The 17,943-nt window shown below is 40.5% G+C and overlaps 1 protein-coding gene and 1 long non-coding RNA gene across 3 annotated transcripts in view; one reads left to right on the top strand and one right to left on the bottom strand.

The window, feature by feature from the left end:
- Nucleotides 1-40: 40 nt before the first annotated feature.
- Nucleotides 41-11,871, top strand: LOC138151155 (uncharacterized). Its single transcript, XR_011165750.1, has 3 exons — nucleotides 41-264; nucleotides 5,606-5,745; nucleotides 10,621-11,871. It is a non-coding gene; the product is annotated as an uncharacterized lncRNA (long non-coding RNA).
- A 1,136-nt stretch (nucleotides 11,872-13,007) lies between these two features.
- The window catches only part of DSTYK (dual serine/threonine and tyrosine protein kinase), a 66,585-nt gene continuing 61,649 nt past the window's right edge, over nucleotides 13,008-17,943 (bottom strand). For both annotated transcript variants that reach the window (XM_069074664.1, XM_069074663.1), the window contains one exon: nucleotides 13,008-17,755. In XM_069074664.1, coding sequence (XP_068930765.1) covers nucleotides 17,568-17,755 — 188 coding nt within the window. In that variant the 3' untranslated portion in view covers nucleotides 13,008-17,567. The remainder of the gene's footprint in view (nucleotides 17,756-17,943) is intronic.

Consider the following 17,943-nt stretch of genomic DNA (forward strand, 5'->3'; position numbering starts at 1 on the left):
TGCAGGGAGAAGTAGAAGGTGAGGACAACCGGAAAAGCCCAGGAGTGAGTGACTGACTCCCGGAAATGCCTGTGTGCGCATAGCCGCCCGGCCCCTTCACCCCCCCAGTGAGAGTAAGGGTGTGTTGTTGCTCGGTTTCCGCCTGTTTCTTGCTCTCTGCCTGCATCCCTCCGGCGGGCGGGCCCGGGAGTCGCTTCGCAGCTGAGGCTGAGGCCCGAGGACCGCGTCCTTTGTCCGAGCATCGCTTCGGTGTCTGGCCACACGGTGAGGAGATGGTCCGAGGGGGCGGAGGATGGTCCCTGGCGGGGGGGAGGGGCGGACCCGCGATCGGCTCGGAGGAGGGAGCCAGGGCCTGCCCTTGGTGGTGGTGGGGAAGGTCGGCCCCATTCTAGCCCGGCAGCCCAGAGTGAGGCCCTCCGAGACCGGGATTCGAACCGAGATCCGCAGGGCCCAACCCTTGGACCGCAGCTCCACGCCGTTCCGCATTCGGGTCCCAACCCTCCCGGGCACATAGGATGCTTCCCCTTTGCATAGATGGGGAAACTGAGGCTCGGAGGTCCCGCGGCCAGCGCAGGAGCAGAGCTAGAATTAGAGCCTGGGTCCTTCGCCCCTTCACTTCTTCTCCCCTCGGCCGGGCTTCGTGGAAGGCGGGAGCCAGGGAACGTGTCCCTTCCGAGCCTTGATAAGACGGCGGTGCGGACTGTCCCCCGAGCCTGCCAGTCAGCGAGCATCTTTTAAACGCCTGCTGTGTGCCAGGCGCTGGGCTAAATGCTGGAGGGAAGGAGAAAAGCGAAGACGTGCCCTGAGCTCCTGGGGCACCCACAGTCTGAGGGGGAGACTGCAGGAGAGCAGGTGGGGGTGCGGACTAGCCGCAGGCGGAGTCGGAGGAGGTGATCCTCAAGGAAAGGCACGGCGTTTAGCGACGACCTGATTCGGGCTTGGAGGGAGAGCCAGAGGGCACGGCGCTGTCAGGGTCTAAGAACAGCACGGAAGCCGGGGTTTTTGGATTGACGAGTACTGCGGGGAGCGCAAGGCTTTAACAAGACTGTTATGTCGGGCTTCATTACGAAAGGCTTGGAGCTGCCGAAAGCTTGTACTGCACTGTTATAACCCTTTCCTAACACAAGTAGCCTTCAGAATAGGACTGATGGAAGTTAGGAAATTACGTGCGCGGTAATAGTAAGTTTATCCTTGGTATACACCTGAATATTTTAGGTGCTTGGTATTATAGTAGCCAAGGGGTTAAACCAGACAGGTAGGGCTGTGAAAAGTAGTAGAACCCCCTCATTTTGGAACACTTTGACCAAAACACTTTCTTTGGAGAGTTCTGCCAGGGGAGTAAAAGTTTTCAGAACTGGACCTTTTATCTGGTCAGTTTTCTCAGGAGATGCTCTTACTATAGTTAGTAGTCTTGATAACCCAGCACTGTCCATGCTACTTATAGCTGACGTTTACATAGTATTAGAAGATTTAAAGTACATTCTGTACAGTATATCATTTGATTCTCACAGGGACCCTGTGAAATGTATGCTATTATTTTTTTAAAAATTTTTTCAAATGAAGATCCACCTTCTCTTCTTCCCAACTCCTCCCTTCCCGCCCCCTCCATTGAGAAAGAAAGAAAAATAAAACCTCTGTTACAAACATGTTTAGTCAGGCAAAATAAATTCCTGCCTTGGAGTTTTCAAAAGATACCATGTTTTAGTCTGCACTATGAGTCCATCTCTTCTCTACCAGGAGGTAGATAACCTTTTTCTGTGATAATCAAAGTTCCTAAGTCTTTTAAAGTTGATTGTTGTTAGTATATGAATTATTCTGGTGGTTCTGCTCACTTCATTCTGCATCAGTTCATATAAGTTTTCCCAGGTTTCTCTGAAACCATCCCCTTCATTATTTCCTTTTTAATTTCTTTTTTAAAATTCAATTTTATTTTCTGATCCAAATTCTCTCTGTCCCACTTCTTGATCCCCCACCCACTGAGAAAGCAAGAAAAACAAAACCCCTATTACACACATATCTAGTCAAGTAGCTAGAGTAGTTAATAGAGCTTTCCAGCCCTGGAGTCAGGGGAACCTGAGTTTAAATCAGGACTCAGACACTTACTAGCATTGTGACCCTAGGCAAGTCACTTAACCCTGTTTGCCTCAGTTTCCTCATCTGTAAAATGAGCTGGAGAAAGAAATGGCAAGCCACTCTAGTATCTTTGCCAAGAAAACCCCAAAAGGGGTCAATGGAAAGTCAGACACAACTAAAATAACTCAACAATAGTCAAGCAAAGTAAATTACTGTATTGTCCATATCCAAAAGCAAACAAGAAAACACTGTATTCCTCATTTGGCACTCTTTAGTCCATCACCTCTCTATCTGGATATGGATAGCATGTTCATCATGAGTCCTTGGGAGTTGTGGTTGGTCTTCCTGTTGATCAGAGTTCATAAGTCTTTTCAAAGTTATTTTTACAATATTGTTGAATAAATTGTTCTCTGGATTCTGCTTACTTTACTCTGCATCATTTCATGCAAGTCTTCTAAGGTTTGTCTAAAACCATCCCTTTGATCGTTTATTACAGTACAATAGTATTCCATCACATTTGTATACCATAATTTGTTCCTTCATTCCCTAGTAGATGAACTTCAAACCCATGTCCTAAATCCAAGACCAGTGCTGTTTCTAAATACTAAATTTGTCACAGAACTAGAATGTGACAAATAGAATCAAATGACAGTATATTAGAGATGACAGATACCCTGGGTCAGATCTTCAGTAAATACTTGTTTATTGATTGGGGACCCTGGTACAGTTTGTCACAAAGCATGAATATTTTGATCACAAGGTCTGGGACTACTATACCCCAAGATTCTGAAATAACTTAAAAATACAACTAATCTGTTAGCCATTATTTTTGAAAAAAATGGTGGGGAGCTTAGGTACCAAAAGATGAGAGATAAGCAATATGTCCAAATGTTCAAAAACAGGAAGATTGAGAGGTTAACATTAATTCCTCATAAGCCTCTAGAACTAATTAAAGAAATGGTTTGTGATAACTTAGAAATGGAAGAAGTGATCATAAGAGTGAGCATGAATTGACTTGAGAACAAGTTGTACCAAACTATCCAAATTTCCATTTTTGGTCATGGAATGCAATGGACATCATGAACCCACTAAGGTATTTGACTAAGTTTCTTATTTCATTGTGGACAAAATGGAGAAATATTGGCTTGGGTTCAGAACTGGTTAAACAACTGGACCCACAGAGAATTGATTAATGAATCCTTGCCAGTGTGGAGGGATTTTATAGTGGAATTAACCCTCCCAACAACCAGGGATCTTTCATTGTTTTGTTCTGCCCAACATTCTTATTAGTGATTTAAGATGAAGGTCTAGGTGGCATACTTAACAGATTTGTGCAACACAAAGAAGAGGCATACTAATAAACTAAATGGTAGAATTGGTAACCCAAAAGATTTCTGTATACAGGAGCAATGGGTTTTAGCTAACAAAATCACATTTAATAGGGATGAATGTAAAAACTTGCACATACAGGATTACAGAGATGTGGATATAAAATGGCTGTTGTGAAAAGCTTTCAGGGTTCTAAGGGATCACAGCCACAATGGGATATAGCTGCCTACCGCATCCAGAGCAGAGGGATAGTCATCCTGGTACACCACACTGGTCAGACCCCTTCTGGACACTGGGTTCACTTTTAGGTGCTACTTTTTTAGAAGGGACATTAACAAACTGGAAATAGGAGAATGCCAGGATGGTGAGTGAGGATTAGCTGACTGGGAGTGCTTAGCTTGGAAAAGAGAAGAGTAAATATGAAACCTGTCTTCAAATGTTTGAAGGATTAGATTTGTAACCTTGAGCAAATCCCTTAACCTCAGTTTCTTCATCTATAAAATGAAGGGATTGCTGTAGATGATAGCTATGGGCCTAAGAGCAGTTGCTGAAAGTTACAGGAAGTCAGGTTTCAGAATCTAAATATAAAGCAAACTATCTAAAATTAGAAATTTTTCCATTTCTTTTTTTGAAGTTATTTTCCCTAGTGGCAGAAAATATTGATAAAGCTAATATTGTAATCAGCTCACATTTATATAACACATCAAAGTTTTCAATGTGCTTTCTCTCCTCTAAGGAATCAATTCTTTTTTTTTTTTTTTTTGAGAGGGGAAGGCAGGGCAGTTGGGGTTAAGTGACTTGCCCAAGGTCACACGGCTAGTTTTGTGTTTTGTCTGAGGCCGCATTTGAACTCAGGTCCTCCTGGCTCCAGGGCTGGGGCTCTATTCACTGCACCACCTAGCCACCCCACAATGTGCTTTCTCACAATAGCATAAGGTAGTCTAATTATTATCATGTTCAAAGCTACAAAGTAAGTAGCAGGATTCAAACAAAAGTCTTTTGATTCTGTGTCCTGGATTTTTTCCACTGCATTACAGGAGTTGGTGTGCATTTCTTCCTTCACAGGTGTAGGTTTTGACTACTGGGTTGTAGAGGAATGTCCTTTGTAAACTTTAAAGCAATGTAAAATATCAATATTTATAAGGAGACATTCAACTAGGGTGCCAGATTTCCCTTTATTCCTTTAGTATTTAATAGCCACAGTGTGCTGTGCTGAGGAGAGGCCTCCTACGGGCCCTCCCCTGATTCCAGATATTTTTTTTTTCCTTAGACAGGCCTCCCTGGACCAGTATGCTCCCTGGCAGCCACAAGGATTCACAGGGAATGATCCTGGGGGAGGGAAATGCTACAGCAGAATTTATAGGCTAAACAAAGATTGCTGGGATCCCAATGTTGTATAACAAAAGGTAGAGGAGGAAGATACTAGAGTCAGTGACATCAATTAGTAGGTGATTGCAGTAATTCAGGTGAAGGATAATTAGGGCTTGAATAGAACAGTAGTGAGACTGGAGAGGAAGGGACAAATGAAAAAAGACTTCCAGAGATCAGTTTATCCCATAGCAAAGCCCTTTAAGAATCATTGGGACCCGTGAAGGGACAGGAAAAGCAGGAAAGAAAAACCAAGATTAAAAAATACCATGCTTGTCCTGAAACCCACCTCCTTCCACCCAGTCCTGAGGTGTCTGCATTGCAGCAGCTGTAGAGTTAGTCTGGAAAGTACATTAGGGTGGAGGAATCACTTGACTTCAGCATCCTGAAATACTCCTAGTAAGGGGCCAGAGAAGACAAGGAAAAGAAGGAGCATTCCTGTAATTTTACTGAAACCTCTGTGCCTGTCAGACCTTTCCTGTCTCTTCTTCATGCTTCATGTGGTTTTCAGTGATTTGTTAGTGAATTTCCTACTTCCACTTGGCCAACAATTAGGTGGTTGAGTAGCAGCAGGTGGAGTGTAGAAGACAGGATTTTGGAGCTGGAAGGATCCTTATTTTGCAGATCAGGAAACCTGCAGCCAGAGAAGTGGAGGGATTTTCTTAGAACCACAATAGCCGATTGGTGCCAGAGCCAGGCCTGTGACCAAGGTCTTAATCCCAGCCTGTGCTCTTTGCATTCTGTCACACTGACTCCCAGAAGCCTCTGCCCATCAGCTTTTCCCAGGTAATACACACCTTATTAATGTTATTCCCTGTTGCTTCCTGCTACACAGATCTGTTTTGTTTGGTCTGCCGCCCCTGCAGGAAAACACATCCTGTGTCCATCAGCATTCTACTCTTGAATTTTTCATCCACTCCTAAGATCTATAGCGCCTCGCTGCCGTAAGAAGTCAAGCAGCTCTCAGTGATCCAGGTAATTCTGCTGTCTCTCTCATGATGCTGCCACCCATAAGGACAAAGCTCCACATGTATATGCAATGGATATGTGACACAGCCCTTGGTGGGGGTGGTGTCATATAATGCTGGAAAGGACTGGGATATTTATTAAATGCCTAGGTAATTAGGCATTTAATCAATATTCAGATAGATGAATTTAAAGTAGTACCAATGATTCACATTTCACAACTGTTGTTGAAGAATCGGTCATGCTGTGGGTTACACAGAAGTACAAGATACTTCCCTGTCTCTACTGGTCCACAATGCTCAAAAAGGATATAAGACAATTTCAAGTTTATTCATTATTCATTATGACCATCTTTAATGGATTTATGATCTTAATAATGTGTAAACTCATTCCAGCAGCACAGATGGAAACCTGCTCATTTATCCTGTATAACTTGTATGTGCCCTCCCACAAATACCACATACTTGTTCTACTCAGTGTGTCTACGTAGGCTCATAAGAGGCTCTACCAAATGTCTTGAAGGCCTTTCTCCAGGTTTTCTCATATTCTGTTACCAGCACAGTATTACCTGTTATTCTTTGCTCCTTCTACATTCTGGCCTACTTCCTTTTCCAAATATGCATTATCCTAGATGATATCCTTTATACTACTTTTTGCACTGAAGTTATCTTGGGTAATAGGCTACAGACTATTTGTGCCCATTATGTGTATATTCATTGCCCTTTGAGTCACCCATAGTTTTGACTATCCTGAAATCTAAGTATTTCCGTGCTTCTAAGTCATATACACATCACCAGTAAAATACTGCTGTTAAAAAGATGGGGTTTTATTTCATGGTGCAGCTTGGGATTATTGAAAGTACTGTAGTTCCCCAAATTAAATCCCATTAGGTTCAATTCTGTTTGCAGTGCAGTACCTGTCCAGGAGATATGTGCTGATGGTCTGTCTCAATAGATGACTCATCCAACTTCATGTCATGGTCTAGACCAGGGGTGGGGAACCTGCAGGCTCAAGGCCACATGTGACCCTCTAGGTCCTCAAGTGCAGCCCTCTGACTGAGTCCAAACTTCACAGAACAAATCCTTTTAATAAAAAAGATTTGTTCTGTAAAACTTGGACTCGGCCCAGAGGCCACACTCAAAGTCCTAGAGGGTCCCATGTGGCCTTGAGGTGACAGGTTCCCACCCCCGGTCTAGATAATGAGCATTCTTTATCTGCTTTGTTTTTCCCATGTGAATTGTTAGGCTGTGATCATGCCTCTCATTGAGGAAGCCCTGCCACATCAGCCTTGATAAAATTAGCACAATGTCATCTCTAAACATAAAAGCTAGGGATGATAAAACAGTTTTGCAGAAAGGTTGGTATGAGACTCAAGCCTCGATGATCCCAGGAACAGTTGCATAAGAAACGAATACAGCAGTAAAGAAACAGAAAAGTGGAACAGCACTGTCAGCAGTTCTGTAGCTGTTTACTTTCCTCATCAGTGATGGCATAACAGCCACACTGGATTCTAACCCAGGAGGTACTCGGCACTCATGAAAACATAAACATGGTATTTGGGGAGATGGAGACAGGCAGAGTATTAGAGCAGAGCAGGTATACAGGATCCTGGAGATGGCATTGTTTTCAAGCTAATGAACTACCATGATGCTATTCACTCTAATTTTATTTCTAGCATCAAACCAGTTTTCCTCTTTACCAATTATATACATTGTTCCTAGTTCTGCCTTCTGGAGCCAAACAGAAAAAGTCTAATCTCTCTTCCACTTGACAGATCTTTATATATTTGAATTATTCCCCTTAGTCTTCTCCGTGCTGACTGGTGTAGACTGAAGATCTTTCACTATCCTGATTGCCTTCCTATGGATGTTCTCCAGCTTATCAATGACCTCTTTAAACTATGGTTCCCTGAAATGAATTGTTGTCCAAGTTTGATCTAAGCAGAGCAGAGTACAGAGGTGCTATCACTTGCTTATTTCTAGAAGAAATACTTATCTTAATGAGGGCCAAGATCACATTAGCTTTTTGGCTGCCACATCACATTGATGATTCATTGAGTTTACAGACCACCAAGAACCCCAGATTTTGATGAGGATTGAACAAACTGCTTTCTAACAATGCCTTCCCCATCCTATACTTGTCAAGGTTTTGTTGGGGGGGGGTTGTAATTTTTCCCCAATTATTTGTTTTTTCTCATTCTCATAACTCCAACCCTTTCCCACAAGAACAAAAGAAATGAAAAGAGAGAAACCTTGTAACAAATACACATAGTATGTTTCATTTGTGGTTTGTAATTTCATTTGTAAGATTTCTAAAGTCTTTCAAACACGTTTTTCCTTTTGTTGTAAAAATTGTTCTCCTTCACTTCTGCTTATTTTCATAAAAATTCTTCTGTTCATTTGACCACATCAGTTAATAGTTTTTCTCAGTTTCCTCTAAAATTTTGTCTATTTCATTATTTCTTTTAACACAAAATACTCCTTTTACCCTAATTTGTTTAGCCATTCTGAAATAGGTGGATATCCTTAATTTTTTACTACTATGGAAAGGACTATAAATATTTTTGTACAGATGGGCCTCTTTTTAGGATCTCTTCATCAAAAGGTACAGTTCTTTGGGGACCTAGTTCCAAATTGCTTTCGAGAATGGCTGGACCAGTTCACAGTTCTACCAACAGTGCATGAGTCTGTCTACCGTTTCTCCCACTATTTTTTGTGTAATAGATGGTTGTCATTAAATCCTCTGACCTAAAAATATTTTTCACGGAGTGGCCAAGAATCTGTTGATAACCTTCTCTTAACTCAGGTATAGCCTAGCTTAGTAGAGTCTGCTGGAGCTTATCTTCCTCTGGCATAGCCTTGAAGGCTCATGGTCACCAACATACCATAATCAGGCATTGGAGTGGGTTATGAAATACATTATCAACAATTGTGGAACTGATACAGATTTATCAGAGTACCATATTTCACTGCATAATCATCGCCACTGCATAATCGTTACCCCGTTTTGTTTTGCTTGTTCAGTCCAAAAATTGGTTTATAACCTTTCATCACAATCGCATGGTACAGTTTTGTTCATCACGCCACTTAAAAGGTAAACGCAGCAATGTATTCACCAGTGGCATATGCATACGTACTTGTCTCCCCCACGTTCAGAGCCATGAGCCTAGAATTCTTAGTACACAGGCATTGTCAGTGTTCAGTTTTAACATATATTCACAAGTATTCCATGCATCTTAATTTTGCACCAAAAATAGTTTAGTAATAAATGATTAATACCAGCACAATTTTTTAAGCTACTTTTTTGCAAAAAAAAAAAAATTTGGTACAAAATCAGCGACAAATACACAGAGAAATATGGTGTATATATACCTGTTCCCCAATGAATAAATGACCAAAGGTTTATAAATAACTTTAAAGAGAAAATGCAAAATGCTAGTAATAAGAAAAAATCCCCAGACACTTCAATTTTTTGAAATTATACAAAGTAAAGCAATAGTAAGCTATTTCCCTGCACCTGAAATACTGATTAAAATGGTTTAAAATGAAATTCAAAGTTGATGGAAACTAGGGGAAAATAAGCACCTCTAGTCTTGTAGCTTTTCTAAGCCTGATTTTTTTCATCTGTAAAATGGTGATCATATTTACCCTACCCCCTACAGGGTTAGGGTGGGCTAAGTACTTTGTAAACTTTAAAGAACAAATAATGATAACAATAAAAAATAATAGCTCACATTTATATAGCACCTCCTAAGTGCCAGGCTCTGTGCTAAGCTCTTTGCAATTATTATCTCACTTGATCCTCATAACAACCCTCGTAGGTAAGTGCTATCATTATCTCCATCTTACAGAAGACACAAACAGGTTAAATGACTTGCCCAGGGTCACACAACTGGTAAATGTCTAAGGCTAGATTTGAACTCAGGTCTTCCTGGCTCCAGGCTCAGCGCACTAGCTAGCCTCTGTGCCACATCACCTCAACAAACACACATACCTTGACATGTTTATTTGGGATCTGCTTTAACTTCTGACAGGGAATTCATTACCTCCTTAGGTAGCTGCTATCACATAGACAGCAGGTAATGAGCAAAAATTTTAATTCAGGTCCTCCAGCTCTTTCTGTTCTTAACAAAGACATCCTTCTCTTTGTTGGACTATTAATATAGTTTCTATTGTTTAACTTTTAAAACCACAAGTATTGGAGAGGAAAGGTAAGGGAAATAGATCTTTGCTAAGAATAGAAAGGACACTGGATTTAGAACTGGGAGACTTGGATTGAAATTTTGTTCTGATTACATTGAAATTATCAAATGTACGTATGCATAATGTATAGAATATTCCCTTCTTCCTAGGGAGAACAAAAGATATTTATGTATATAGGTATATATCCCAAGTTCATTATATTCCAGTGCAAGTGACTGTCCCTCTGTTGCTGGGATGTTTTGGAATGCAGTTCTCAGAGGGCTCATTAACCACTACCAAAAAAGTCAGCGTATGAAACTAAGGGTCCCAACTCAGAATATTTATAATTTTGTAGGCACTGTGAATTGCCTTTCTAGGTATTATGAATTAATGGTCCCCCCTGAGAATAGGTGGACATGACAAAAATATAAATGTTGGGTAATTTGAAAATATTGTGTAAGAAAAAGTGCTGGGACTTCCCACTGGCATGATGGTAGCTATTGTTGCCTTTAATCTCTAATGGTTCCATGGCCAATCTGAAGACTAAACTGGAGGTCTTCCCTCCAACAGTGTACCTCAACATAGATACTAATAAAATTACTATCATATTGGAAATTCATAAAATTTGATATTTAAGTTATGAACCATTGCCCTTCAGAAATTAATAAATATTAAAAGCTAAGTCTTTGGTTTGGTTTTCTAGTGAAACTGTTGCTGGAGTGAAGAGCCAGAATAATGAGTGCTGAGGACAAAACCCAGAATGAGCAGATGGAGACAGAAGCATAGTTCAGAAGCTGAATAAAGAATCCCTAGAGGTACAACCACAACCAAGAGGAGGCAGTTTGAAAACTGTACCTTTTGGTTTACCATCTAGGAGTGGCAGAGCTACCCCCATTATAAGGTGTGTCTGCTTTTTCCTGGAGACTACTAAAATCACACAGGAATGTGTATTCACTAAACAGTAAAATTGCAATTTTTCATTCATTTTCAGCATTGAAATAAAATCAATTCACAGTAAGACTATATTTAAAGAGATACATAAATGTTATGCGAAATATCTTTGAAGATAATCAGTGTGATTGTTGTTATTGAATGAGAACTCACTAATTTTTCTGTCCTTGGAGTTAAAGATGTAACTACAAAAGCAGGACCAAACACCAACAAGTTTCTAAGCTTTGATTTTCTTACTGTCCGGGTGAAAATGCTGCTTTGCAATGTAGTTGAAAAGGGAGTCAAATTTGCATTGTCTTTTTGGAGAGATGAATATTCTGTCTTCACTTTTACCCCAAAATGAGTTCTAATCATCAAAATCAGTTGTTATTAAATCTTCAATCGGAATACATTTCTGCCAGGTTGAAACTTCAGTAACCCTGAAGTGGTTGTTTGGGTAGTATACAAATGAAATCATGTTTTGGTAATTTACAAATGTATCTTATTCAAAATTTTCCCAACTTCAGTCACCTGATGGACAGTAATTATTTGCATACGCAAGAAAACACTACTAAATATTCACAAATGCCTGTGATGTTTCTCATTTTCCAAGTCTGATTCATTTTGAGAATTCAGAAAATGAAGGTCACATTTCATAAATAATTTGTCAATACTGCCATTTTTTTTTACTTTTTCCTAAATGTCAATTTGAAGGCAAGCTTAAAGTCAGAGTACCTTTGAGACTCAAATTTAATTCACGTGTAAGTGAAGATATAGTTTACAAATACTCTTCTTGAAAATACTTAACCAGATTTAAATCTTCTAATTTTAAAATATTTCTGGTGGAAATTCAACTACAGTATGAAGGGGTAAATCTGTGTGCATAACTCCATCTTTCACAAGTTTAGTGTATTGTTCTTAACAAAATTTACAGTTTGGCCACATTGTGTAATTAGTTCAGTTAACCATGGAGACGTGTTTCCTGCTTTGTGTTCATGGTGAATAAAACAATGTATAAATCTGATTCTGTCTGAGGCAGCTTCTTAATTTTATGCTCTTCTACCAGGGTAGACATTGAAAAAGCACTCCCTTCCACCCAGACCTGTGATTCCCTTGACCTTCTACTCAAGAAATCATTGGCGAGTTAGGGCCTTCATACATTGACTACATTAAGTTGGGGAATTCGCCCTTTTTGTCAAGAGTCAGTTTTTAAGTATTATTAATTTTAATAATAATTTATTAATTTTTTAATTTAAAAAAAAGCCTGTGGTGAATTTTTTTTATCTTAAAAAAATGCTATAGACTGGCTATAACATACAGTATGACATCACAACAGAAATGCCTGCATTCCAGGGGGAAAATTATATTCTGGCACTAAACATGCATTTTGTAAAAAGTGACCTTAAAAAGTTTCAGTTGCACCCACTGTGTTTTAAAGCCCAAGGGGATACCCACCCTATTCCTCTGCTCTAGTTATAGCCTAAAAACATCAGCTGAGCTGGCACATCATCTGGTTACCCAGGAGCAGTTTCCCATCAGAGTGGGGGGTGGGGGGGCATGCAGGAAGGAACTTGGGACCCTGGCAGAAAAAGACTTCATTTCTCCAAAAATCTAGGGAGTCGAGTGTATAAGTAAAGTTGAAAGAAAAACTGGCACCAAAAAGAGGGGAAGAACTGAACATAGAAGCCAGTGGAAAAGAAATTCACACAACTCACTTTTGCCAACCATGGCTGGTCAGGCCCTAAATCACCTGGTCCCTCACTGCTTCTGTTTGCCCATCTATAAAATTATATTGGGGGGAGGGGTGTGTGATTATATTTTCAGTGTGTTTTAGCCTTAAAGCACTGTGTTAATGAGGTCATTTGCACAAAGTAGGTGCCAAAATATTTATTAATGAATGAAACCCAACATTGAGCAGTAACCAGACACTAATGTTGAAGAGAAACACTGGCTGAGTCTTTTCTTTGCAAATAAGCCAGTTCACCAAATGCAGGGACTGACTCACTTGGATGTGTGTTCCCAGCACTTACCTTGATTAGTAGGCACTGACTGACTGACCGGAGATACCACAAAGATAGTAGGAAAGATGCTACTCTAAACCTTACTAGTGGGTTCAAGGATAGTCAAGAAGGGAATATCAGGGCAAGACAGAAGCAAACCTAAAACGTTAATGTGACCTTTATTATACAGCACATCTGGTGTTTGGTGTATCCCGACATGTATACAGAATAATCTATAAAAATCAAACCTGACCTTTCAAAATTACACTAAATGAAGTCTTAACCCACAGTCGCGTCTCTTAAAAATAAACACACGATATGGCCCTGCAGTAACAATGTTATGAAAAGAACTTGGTGTAGCACAAAGTAGGTCATAAGAATTGGAGTTTGTTCCAAAGTCATTTCTTTTGTTATTGCACTTTTATCCTAAAAACTTAGTTTGTTACATTTTCCTTTAACACTGTAATAAACATCAGTCCTTTAAAATTAAGACAAAAACAAACAAAAAGCACTACACAAACAAAGACATTATACAACAAACTGTTTTGACCATTTTTTTTCCTTGGCTCTCTTGGCAAGCTGGCCTTCTTAGTACCAGGTGCATATCACACATACATGCACAGAGCCCCTTTGATTACTGTAATTGAACTGGATGTTAACAAAGCACACAAATGAACTTAAAAATAAAACCTCTTTAAGTGCAGTAGTACTACTTGAAGACCTGAGGGAATTTTCAGTTCCTCTAGTTCTCCCCCAGCCCCTAGCTCCAGAACCATTGGGAATCAACAAAAATATTCTTATTTTTAGAAAAGGTAAAAGGTTGTTTCCCCAGCAAATCTAGAAATTAAGCCACTAAAAAGGAAAAAAAAAACCAGTAAAGATAGAAAAGCAGTTATTCAGTGGCCAGGGGAGGGCTGCTATCCCTACACTAACAAGGCAGGACTTTGGCATCACCATGTCTAAATCAAATTAAATACTAAACACCCGTTGTCTCCAAGAAATGGCTTACCAGGGCATCACTATTCCTGTAAGTGCCAGAAAGAACACTGTTCCTCTTCTGCTTGTAAGTGTAAAAGGATGAGCCAATGAAGTTTTGCTATGTGCAGGTGATAACCCTTGGGTTCCAAACTTTACAGCCATCAGTTGCTGAGCACCTACCACCCTTCTGCACTTCTGTCACTGTTTTATCTGTACGAGGAATAAAGCCTTTATAAAAACTGCAGTGAGGTCCATTTGGTCTCCTGATGGCTGTTCAAAGACATCAAAATGTAGCTGATAACAGAATGCCATATTCGACAGCTACAGCTCATCCAACTTTGATGTCTGGCATTCTCATTCCCATTCCTCAAACAGTTAAGGTTTTGAAATTTAAAAAATTTGGGAACAGCATTTGGTTCCCTAGAAAATGACTCTATCTTTGGATGGTCTCTGAACAGCTAGTACCTTCCTAATGAGGCTGGCTTCCAGAGAAGGAGAAAGTTTACTTGGGGAAGGAGGCTGGCTGCTCTGTACTGTGAGCAAGAGAGCCAGGAGTTTCCTATGTAGCATTTTCCATAGACATTCCTCAGCTTTCAGTAGTCTGAATGTGTTTCTGGGAATTAGAGCCGACTCCTGACCTCTTAGTATTCCTTTACTTTGAGCTGACCTAGAAGAAAGACTCTTGATCTTTTAACATGAGGCAAGTGTTCGCAGGCTAAAGCTAACTAGCTATGCTACCTGATTTAGAAGAGAGGACAGACAAGGATCATTTCTCCAGGAGTTTCTCTTCCCTCCCTCCCCCAACCATAATTGTCCTTACTAAGCTGGGTATTTGTGTAATCCAAGACCAGATACAGTCTTCACAACACCTGCCAAAATAACATCATCTAGACTTGAATGGCCATTGCATTGCAGTAGGGAAGAGATCGCTGAACAGTCTAGTGGCTCCCAAAGTATATAATACAGTACAATTCATAACACTTGCTCACCTCAACTATGATGTGATGTCAAAAGATGAGGAAACATAGCTGACAACATTAAAAACAAAAGCAAACATTCATTCCTGTAGTAAACTTGCTGAGTGTTGAAAGTAATCCTCCAAGCATCCAGGACTCTTGGCTGGCCTGGACAGTGCGCACCTTACTTTTCTCAGATTTCTTTTGTCCTTAGTCTCACTCTGGCTCCCAGGGAAAAAAATGTATACATACATATATATATATATATATATATATATATATATATGTACATGTGTATATGTTTATAGGTATGTAGATATATACCATATATGTATGGGTACACAAATACATATTCATTCATACATACAGAGGAGTGTGTTAGAAAAGAAACATTAATCGAGACCAAACCAACAGATACTAGGTTGAACAAAAAATATGGTGTATGGGGGAGAAGTACACTGACGTGTGAATGCAGCCATGAGCTAAGGACATCAGAGACTATACCCAGGGTGTCTGTGTTGTGAATGCTAAACTCAGTCTAGATGTTTATTTTTTAAACCCACTTCTAATTACAACTGATTAAAATATAAAGGGACATAGGTACAAGGCAGGAACTGTACAAGACTTTTTTGAAAGTCCACACAGAACAGATGTCTGTGCTGTTGTCTTTTTCTATACATTCTCAACTTCCCAAGAGAATGAGGACAAGCCCTCGCCTTCCCTAACTGGAGATTTAGGTTCCCTCTACCACAAAGATGCTGGTACCTACAGAACCCAGAAGGAAAACGAGTTAATACTGGTAAGGACATAACAGCCGATGCTGAGATGCTAAGTCATTTTCCTAACTAGGAAGATCTGATAAGTCCACTACAAAGAACTGTGATGCCTAAGGACTCAGAGATATATAGGTGACTATGTCTTCAATTGCAACTGGAAATTTTTTATTATAATGGAAACTTTTGAGGTGCTAGGCACTGCAGCCCCTGCTCAAGATAGCTAGGGTCAATCAAGCCAGACTTCAAACTCTAGGTTCTAACATTCTCCTTTTGTTGTATGTTAATAGTCAAGACAATTAGGGGGCAGCTAGGTGGCGCAGTGAATAGAGCACCGAGACTGGAGTCAGGAGGACCTAAGTTCAAATTTGGCCTTAGACACTTAACACAAAACTAGCCATGTGACCTTGGGCAAGTCACAACCCCAACTGCCCTACCTTCCCCCCTCCAAAAAGCAAAAAAAAGAAAATAATAATAGTCAAGACAATCTTTCTACCCAGAAAATTCCAGCAACCAATGCAATGTTCATTTTGTACTTCCAACTTGAATGATCCTGGTTGCAAAGTGTTCCAAGAACACAGCAAAGCAGATTACAGCTGTTGGGACACAGAATGAGTGAGAGGCAAGAGCTTCTCATCCCAGTCAACCAACCCTGTCAATTCTGTCTTCTCTTTACTCTTATTTTAAAAAGAGAGTTGGGTAGCTGATACACTGGGGTCCAGAAGAGCTTGAAACCAAGATTTAAGTAGAACTGAGGTGACCACAACCACAGCTCTTCCCCTTCTCTGTGCAAGGACATTTCTATGTTCCACTACTAACTACAAAGGGGGGAGTGACCCAGTCACACAGATATAGGCAGTAATTGTACACACTTAGGTACCTGCTACAGTGCTCTTCTTTCTCATCTGCTATTTTGTCTTCTAGCAAATGATATTTAAAAGAGAGAAGAATAAGCAGCAGAAGAAAGTTTGGTTAAAATGTCTTTGAAAATAAGCAGGATTTTAAAATGTCAGTGTGTTAGGTTCAAAAAATAAAGAAAAAGATTTGTTTTTCAAACATTTAAAAACACAAACTGGTTATCTTTCTAAGAGGTCTGATCACACATAACCCCCTTAAGAGTCAATGACCTCCAGGGTGTTTGTTTCTTGGGTCTCACCCATAAATTAAACTGGGTTAGGTTTACCCAGATACCCTCCAAGTATCACTACCATCTGAAGCTAGCCTCAAAACCAAGACAACAAGATCTCACCTGCAGGCTTTGGGATTAACAGTAACAGAAACTCTTAAAAACTCATTGAATGAATTCTTTGGGGAAACCAAAGTGGTCTAAGGGTAGAACCTGCTCCCCAAATGTAAACATACCTGGCAATGAAGAGCACTGCTGACTTTATTTACACCCACACAACTCAAGACTTCACACTACTGCAGTCAAGAGGCTCTGGTTAGTCAGCAGGAGCCTCGCCCATCTCTACACAATTATCTTCCTCCCTCTGGCCCTCTCTCACTGTTTCTCTCCCCAAACTCCATCACCTAAACTTGACATTTCTGAGGTTCTAGTCTAACCACTGGATGGAACCAAACGAATTAACCCCTGAGAGAACAAAAGTCGACCAGATGATGTCTCTTCATATTATTGACATAATCCCCATCCAGTACTTTGGAAAAATTCATGGAGCTCAGAAATGAGGAGGTGGGATTTGCGATGGCTCTGAAGGCCAAATCTCTCATTTTTCGGCTTTTTTCTGTGACCTAGACTACTAGTCTTTTGCTCAAAGAGACAGCTTGGATCACTGGTGAATACAGAATGGACAAACATGGCAGGACAACAATCCAACCTCACAGCTGACTGAAGTCACCACAGTTTGAAGCTGTCTCAAGTTACATAGCCAAAAACAGTCCCCTCAGGTGCTCCCTATGATGTATACAATGCCAAGTTCTTCCTATGACCAGGAAGTTTAAAAACAAAAGAAAGAGGAAGAGAGAGGGTGGGAGAATGAGACGGAGAAAGGGCCTTCAAGTAGAATCATCCAGTCCTCTGCTTGGTTGCTCAGAGTTTGACTTGCACAACCGGTCCATGATACCCTGGAGCATGGGCTGAACGATGCCAAGGAGAGGCCTCCGGGAGGGATCGCCATCCCAACAGGCTTCCATCAGCTGCCAGCATTCCTCATCAAACACAGGGAGTCGCTCTGGACGGGCTCCTGAAGACACATGAACATAAGAACAGAGGTAGTCTGTAGAAATGCAATTACAAATGAAAGACATCTATTTCCCATAGCTTCAGTGCCCAACTGACCCAACTGTTTAAGATGAAAAATGGCAGAATAAGGGTTGATTTTTTTTTTAAGTTGCTGTAAGATTTATATTAAGTACAAACTACACAATGGAT

Source organism: Petaurus breviceps, unplaced genomic scaffold (assembly GCF_028583685.1).
Source record: "Petaurus breviceps papuanus isolate PSGF00001 unplaced genomic scaffold, PetGlider_PUasm1.0 90895, whole genome shotgun sequence".
Taxonomy (NCBI): domain Eukaryota; kingdom Metazoa; phylum Chordata; class Mammalia; order Diprotodontia; family Petauridae; genus Petaurus; species Petaurus breviceps.